We start from the raw sequence: 7363 nt of genomic DNA, 5'->3' as shown, positions 1-7363 counted from the left end.
CCATAGTGACGGTTGCCAAGTCCCTGAGGCTGATAGCCAGCGATGGGGCTGTCGGCTGCATCCACGCGGGAGGCTGAGGGGGGCTTCCCATTGTGTGGAGAAGGGGATGTTGCCATAACAACCAACCCCCACTAAGGGGCAGGGACCAGCCCTTCCACCCCCCTCAAGCCTCCCCACCTCGGGCAGCTCCAGTGCTGGCTCCAAGGCAGGGGTGGATTCCAGACCTCCCAGGCACCTGGCCTGCCAGCCTTCCACTTCCCTCCTGTGTGCCCACACCTCTCAGAGCCCAGGCATCCTGCCCAGACGGGGAGGGGCTGGGGGTCCACTGGACCAAAGAAGGGGAGGGAGACCCCTTGACCTCCAGGCAGATGGGAGACAGCGGGAGAAGACCGAAAGTCAGGAGAGGGATGGGTAGGGCAGAGGTTGTGACCCCTGCAGAGTGGCTCCAGGATGGCTGCTTTTGTGGCAGGAGAATGAGGCTGCGTTTAGGGAGCTTGGCACCTGGGTGTTGAGGGCGGCTGGACCCGGGTGAGGGACACACAGGGACTGAGAGGAGGGGCAGCTTGGTGTTGGGGGTTCTTGAGTCAGCTGGGCATTTACATTCCTTCTCCCCAGTAGCAAGACTCCCTCTGATGCTTCCAGTAGGAGTGACAGAGAAGAGACTTCAACATGTGAGTGTGTATTCCTACTTTGCTTCTGACTGGGACTTGCCTTGTCTCTGGCACTTTGCTTTGGCAGTCCCCATTCAGGCTTCCCAAGTGTGAACGTATCCCCACCCAAGTGTACAGGCAACTCCCACTCCCAAATGGTTTCTCTCCCTCCCCTGAAGGTGGCTCTACATGCAGACAGATAGCCCTCACCTAGTGTCCACGCCACCCCTCCAACACAGCAGTCTCTTACTCATCACCCCCACCCCCTTCATGCAGTCCAACCCTCTGCTTGAAAGCAGTTCAAACCACCAGGTCTCTATCCCACTTAGCACTGAGTCATTCTCCAGCCTTCTTGCCAACTTTTGAAGTTTTTTATTCTTTTTTTGTTGTTGTTTGTTTGTTCAAATTTCCCTTTTACAGTAAAACTATTGAGGTGACGGCCATACCCCGCCACCTCCCCCATGGCAATATCAACTTCCTGTTCCCTGGAAGGAATTAGAAAAATCAGGAAGGAGCTGGGAACTACAGCACCAGAGAGATGATTTAACCTCTGGTAGACAAAGCAACCATCTTGGCTGGTGACTGAGGTGGCCACCTTGGTGCCCAAGGGCAGCTCTGATCTAAAGAAACTGAGCTGGGGAGGAAACTGAGGCAACACCCAATGGTACACTAGAAGGCAGGACGAGGTATAAGCTGGTCACCATGGAAACAGTAGCAATTGTTAAGTACCACTGTCAGCTAGACCAATCAGTAAGCCACCATTTTGGTCACTAAGGGAGCTGTGTTGAATTTGAAGGGAATGAGGATATGTTGAACAAGACAGCGTCGGTCTGGGTTACTGGGAGACAGCACATGGGTTCTTGGGGTAGTCCTGCTGAACAACAGAGATCATATCAGGATATGGAGAGGGAAGAACAAGACAAAGTGGGCCTGCCGCAGTAAGATGGCAGTCAGCATAGCTGTCCTAAAATCAGCACAGAGAACAAGGGAAGGGAGATTCTGGGAAGTGCCACTAAATACTAGCAAAATCCTCCCAAGTCCACCCTATCTTCTTACAGTCAGTCAAGTTCCAGCTTCCTCCTGAAACAGGAAGTTCTTCCTGCCCTCATTTCTCCATCAAGTACGAACCGTCCATCTTTCACCACCCCTGATCCTCCCCCTACTAGGCCACTTCAAGTTCCAGCCAGACCACTTCCTATTTCAGAAGTGCTACTTCCTGTCCTGGATGAAGGCACTTCCAGTTCCTGCTGTACTGCTTCTGCCACTTCCCAGGCCACTTCTGTCCAGGCCTGGTTACTTCTTGTCTGGAGCAAGTCACCTCCTGTCCCAAGTGGTCCATTCAGCATCAAAGTCCATATGTGTCCCAACAGGCTTATTCATATCTTGCTATCAGCCACTGGACAAAAATGGGACACTTCTTCTCATTGTAGCTGTCATGACCCCACCACCCCAAATGGCTGGAGTAAGTACGTAGAGGCCTGGGGCAGGGCAGAGAAGGAGACCCTGCTGCCCATGCCCTTAGCTGGGGTGGAGTACCAGAGCCTCCTCCCAAGGCCCCCGTTTTTGGCAGACTGAGGGGAGTGGTTGGTCAGAGAGGTCAGAAGAGAGGACAGGAGCTGGGGAAATAAAATGTTTTGATGCCCCCACCCGGGAGAGGCACAGAATAAGAAGCCAAGAGGGTAAAAGGAGAGGGAGGAGGAGGGTGCTTGGGGAGAGGAACAGACCTAGAGACAGAAAAGAGAGAGGACAAGAGAGAGACAGGAGACAAGAAGAGAAAAGCAGTGAGAGGCAGAAAGGGAGAGGCGACAACCAAAGACAGACTGTTCCCACTCCTAGCTCTCTGTGGATGAGGCGAACGGGACCCCTGGACCAACATCAGAAAAGAAGGCTTAGCCTCCGCCCACCCCCCAAAAGGACCTAGGAATGTGGAGACAAAGGGGTGCACAGGGCCAACCTGGATGGCAGGAAGGAGGAAGCCGGAAGGAATCCTAAACATGAAGGAGGGCACCAGCCAGGAGGAGCAAAGGAGTTGGAGGAGCAAAGGGGGCCAAGGAAATGCTAGAGGTGTCTCTCAAACCATGAATTAAACTGGAGGAGCACCCCGAGAAGGGCTGGATCCAGGAGTCAGGTGGGAGGAGCCCTCATACCTTGTAGTAGATGTTTGGAGGGCTCTGAGGGGGCCCATCCTGCACGATGTACACAGGGTGCCCATAGTCGCCACTCACCTTCTCATAATGGGGACAGAAGGGGGGGTCTGCAGCCCCACCACCCCGCAGAGCTATCCCTAGCTCCCCAGGCTCGGTCTCCCGAGGTCCCATCCCGCCTCCGCCCCCCAGGCCCAGAGATCCTCCCCTCCCGAAGGAGCCAGGACCAGGGTGGCGACTCTCCGAAGGCTTGGCCCGCCGTCTCCGCCAACACATGGCACCCCCAGCCCCTGCCACGCCCAGCAAGAGCAGCGCCAGCCCCCCTGCTGCCCCGGCCACTGCAGGCATGCTGGGAGGGGGCAGGGGGCCTTCAGCACCCCTGGAGGTTGCATTGCTGGTGGGGTCACCTGGCAGGGAAGGGGTGGAGGAGGAAAGAGGGGGAGGGGCTGAAGGAGCCACCTGGGCACTGGATACCCAGTCTTGAGGGTCCCCATGGGCTTCCCCAGTAGTGCCCAGGCCCCTTGGGGGCTCCCCTCCCACAGCCCTGCTCAGAATCCAGGTGTGTCCAGTCCTTCAGCTCTGCCAAGTAGTTCTCCCCACTTCTCTGACAGCACTGATTGAAGCACTGACTTGGCTAATTAGTTCTAATTGAGTCTTTTCCTCTTTTGGCTTCCATTCCCTTCCCACCCTCCCATTCTCTCTTCTCCACTTGCTTGTATCACTACCCCCCAAAAAACTGAGAAGGGAGGGAAAGGCTGCAGGCAGTGAAGCTGGGGGACTGAGAGCAGAGGAGGATGGGGAGCACTGGGCCCTGGACTCCTACCTGGAACGTTGTCCTTCCCAGGCTCTAGACTGTGGGCTGCTCCCCGGTCTCGGTCTCGCTCCATGGGTATCTCGGACACAGGTTTTCGGGGGGAAGCCCCTCCTCGGGGACCTAGAAATGGAGAAGACCCAAGAAAGAAATGCTGAGCTGGCAGCCCCTGACCATGGTGGTATTGCCCCAACTTCCCTCAGCTCCAGGAGGGGTGCCCCAGCCACACTCACTCTGTCCCACTCGAAGAAGCACCTTCATGCCTCTGGTGAGGCACACGCCGCCTTGCAAACTCTCCAGGCCTTCCCGGGTTCCGTCAGATGTGGCTGAGGAGAGAGGAAGCAGACAGGGAAGCTGACACTTCATTTAAGCCCTGGTTCTGTCTCATGCCCAGGCCCCCACACCTGAAATGACAGGAGCCTCCCCCAGCTCCTGTGGCCCACTCCTTTGTCCCCCTGGATTCTGACAGCACCTCCCCATTTGAGCCTGCCCTCTTCCCAGTAGTACCAATTATGTAGTAATCGTGGTGTGAACGGAACTCATGGCCCCAGAGGTTAGGGCTATACTCCTGGAATTTGATGGTGAAACGGAGATCCAGGTCTGGTCGGTCACAAGTGAGAAGGAGGTTTGGGGCAGGGGGTGCCTCACAGCGCCGCCCCTGGGCACCCCCTACCAGATACAGTTTGTAGAACTCGTAATTAGGAGAGGAGTGGGGACCTGGAGGCCGGGCCCGGGGACAGAGCAGGTCAAGCCGGTCCCCAATCTGAGGGTAGAGAACATAACCGCCCTCTGCCTGGAACCTGCAGGGAAGAAGGTGAGGGACACAAGGAAGAGAGGTGTCAGAGGACTGGTCCCCAGACTGTGCCTCCCTCTCCCCACCCCCTGCAGGGCAGCCTTTGAGTGGAAAGTCTGTTCTGATGGAGCTGGCACTAAGGAAGCAGCAGGAAGCCAGGCTCAGAGGTCTCCTGCCCCTTGGTGTGCCCAAATGCACTCTGCAGCCCGCCCTCGCCACATGCACACTGCCATCTCTCGCTCCATCACCAGCTCCGTTGCCATGGCAACAGGATGCCAGTTACCAAGGAGCTGGCCTCTCTGGAACCACACAGCCCACCCCTCCCAGGTGATTTCATGAGTCTACAGTCAACCACAGGGGCAGACCCTTCCCTCCCCTTCCCCAAGTGACCACTAAAGTGAGGGAGTTCCAGAGGAAGGGGGGCAGGGTGGGGCTGTGGAGGGTGACTCAGACCAGTGCCCTAAGTTAGACCATACCATAGGAGGCAAATATCTGGCCCAGCAATGGCCTTAAATAAGGGTAATGGTTGGCAGGGTCTGCGGGACAGGTACCCCACCCCACAGCTCTTAGCTTCAGACTTGCTAGAGAAAGTAGCTTATTGTTTTGGAATTGAAAGTGTTGACTTTTCCAACCACAGCCAACACAAGGTCCATCTCCCTTGGCCTAAGCATGGGCTGGCCCAGGACAATCACACCAGTTAACGGTTAACCACCACAGCCTTTCTTTCCCTGTGTTCTGAGCCCAGCAGGCAGGGGCTCAGAACTGGGCCCCAGGGAACTGCTGCTTGGTATGTCACAGACTCCCAACTGCTCCACTCCCTCATACCCACTCAAAGAGCCCCCAACTTCTCCTTTCCTACCCTGTCAGAAGTCTAACTCATGTCCTCAAGCAGCACCTGGTACTCAAACTATAGCTGAGAGTTGGCAAGAAGGAGACAGAAAAAAAATATTTTGCAATTATGCCCAAAGAGATATGGGAGGGAGGCCAGGACAGGGGGGAATGTGAGGGAGGCTGTGAGGTACAGAGAACAGTAATCCTAATTCTCCTTTAATGAGCATATAATATGTTCAAACACCTTACCTCTAATCCTCATAAAAGCTGTAAGGTTAAGTGACATGCCCAAGACCACAGTGCTGAACGTTGATCGCTCAGCTAGGATTAAGTCCTATTGCTTTTTGAGCTCCAAAGCCCATCCCTTTCTATGGCCTCACACAGCCTCCCCAGGGAAGGAAGAACTTTTCAAAACACACAACTCTTGCTGACTGGGAGTGGCATCTGCAATCTGCACAGATGTAAGGGACCCAGATGACCTCCCAAGGGTTCTGTTCCAAGCCTGTGTGGCTTTGTGGCTTGAAGTTTCATCTGACCCCCTGGCCTTTTTTTTCCAGAGCAAAGTAAGCATGCCAGGGAGGGTCTGCTGGAAGAGTTTGCAGCAAAGATGGGGGAGGGTGGAACAGAGCTCTCAGCACTCCAGATGCAAAAGGAAAAGAGGGGGCTTGGGGGGGGGGGGTTCCTGCTTTCTTCCAGAAATTAGCTCCCAAACTGGGAAGGCAGAAACGCCTTCTGGTTGAGAAATCATTTCGCCCTGGCTTACTGACCCTCCCAGCTGTGGGCAAGAGTTGGGAGTCGGAAACAAAGTGAGTCGGGTGCCTTGAACCCCCAGACTGAGCCCCTTTCCCTCCCAATCTTCAGTCCCTTCTGGGGAGGGAGGCACCCTGCCCTTCCCCTCAACGCCTCAGCAGCACCTACTCAGTGGCTCTCCTGAGAGCTGACATTAACCAGGCTCTCTCCAAGCCCAGCCCCCGGCAGGACACAGGTCTCCTACAACCCGAAATAGCCACCACTCCCGCTGCTCTCCAGGATACCCATGAACTTCCGGATCTTTGCCCTTTGGGGGTCTTGCAAACTCCTGACACATGGCTATCACCACCGACATCCAGCTGTGTGCGCGCCCCGGGAGTCTGGCTCCCACCATCGCCTCTGTCTAGGTACCCCCAGCTCCCATAGGTTGCACCGGCACCCTCCCTCCGGCCTCCTCAGCTCAAAGAAGCCAGCCCCCAGACTCCCCAAAGGCCCCCTCCTCTGCACCGAAGGGTGTGGGGTCTCTCCAGCCCCGGTTCGCTCACCTCTTATTCGCTGAATTCCAGTAGACAGGCTCCAGGCTGAGCCCAGACACCAGCCCCCAAAAACCCAGCAGCAGCAGGGCCCCGACTCGCACGCCCCCCGGCCCAGAATGGGGGGTCCCCATGACCCCGCCAAGGCCTGGGGGCGGGGCACCAACTCCCCCAAAGTCGTGCAGCCCCTGGGGTGGCTGCCTCGGCTGCGCGGGCTATTCTGCCCCGACCACCCGGCCGGCTGATGCCCGCAGCTCCCACGCGGACCCGCTTCCTGCCCTGCCCGCGCCCTGGACACGGAGCGCTCAGCGCGCGGGAGCCGTCCCAGGGGCAAAATGCAGGCGCCCCCGGCCCGCTCCAGCACCCCGGGACTGTGGGCGGGCCTAAGTAGGGGGCTGGGGGAGCCCGGGGGCGGCTGAGGGCGGCATGGGGCGCCCCGGCCTGGGAGCGAGGAAGGGGTGGGGAGCCGGAGCCCCAGCCTCGCTGGGATTGAGGGCAGCGGGCTAAGGGAGGAAACCAGTCCCGAGCCCAGGAGGGGGAGTTAAAGGAGAGGCGGGGAGGGGGAGAGCATGGCGGAGGGAAAAACTGGAGCTGGAGCTCGAGGCGGAGCGGGCGGCACGAGCCCGCAGCCCACGCTCCCCACACCTCCCTCACCTCGCACCTCCCGCCCCGCCTCACTCCCTGGCGCGGTCTCTCACACCCCCTTTGTCTCTCCGACTCTCCCATCTCTGGCTGAGTTTTGCCTTTCTCTCAGATCGCCTGAACGGTTGGAATCATCCTCTCTCAAATCCAGAAGGGCTCCGGCTTCATCTGCCCCAAGGAAACCTGGCTCGCCGCAGCCTCTCCCCTCC

The 7363-nt window shown here is 57.6% G+C and overlaps 1 protein-coding gene across 1 annotated transcript; it reads right to left on the bottom strand.

Annotated features, from left to right (window-relative positions):
- Positions 1-1007: 1007 nt before the first annotated feature.
- EFNB3 (ephrin B3) lies at positions 1008-7102 on the bottom strand. The gene is made up of 5 exons (XM_007522257.3): positions 6525-7102; positions 4113-4405; positions 3839-3931; positions 3618-3728; positions 1008-3201 (listed from the first exon to the last, which is right to left on the bottom strand). Exons 1-5 carry the CDS (start codon positions 6644-6646, stop codon positions 2792-2794), a joined length of 1029 nt encoding a protein of 342 aa, XP_007522319.2. The 5' UTR covers positions 6647-7102; the 3' UTR covers positions 1008-2791.
- Between the last annotated feature and the right edge of the window lie 261 nt (positions 7103-7363).

This window comes from Erinaceus europaeus, chromosome 12 (genome assembly GCF_950295315.1).
Source record: "Erinaceus europaeus chromosome 12, mEriEur2.1, whole genome shotgun sequence".
Classification (NCBI taxonomy): Eukaryota; Metazoa; Chordata; class Mammalia; order Eulipotyphla; family Erinaceidae; genus Erinaceus; species Erinaceus europaeus.
This window is presented reverse-complemented; position numbering and strand designations above follow the sequence as displayed.

What these genes read in the sequence shown, in the direction of transcription:
- EFNB3 (XM_007522257.3), bottom strand. Translation starts at nt 6,646, where the DNA reads ATGGGGACCCCCCATTCTGGGCCGGGGGGCGTGCGAGTCGGGGCCCTG. An exon ending in TGGAATTCAGCGAATAAGAG is followed by an intron (nt 4,406 to 6,524) that starts GTGAGCGAACCG and finishes TCTTCCCTGCAG; the next exon opens with GTTCCAGGCAGAGGGCGGTT. An exon ending in TGGGAAGGACAACGTTCCAG is followed by an intron (nt 3,202 to 3,617) that starts GTAGGAGTCCAG and finishes CTTCCCTGCCAG; the next exon opens with GTGACCCCACCAGCAATGCA.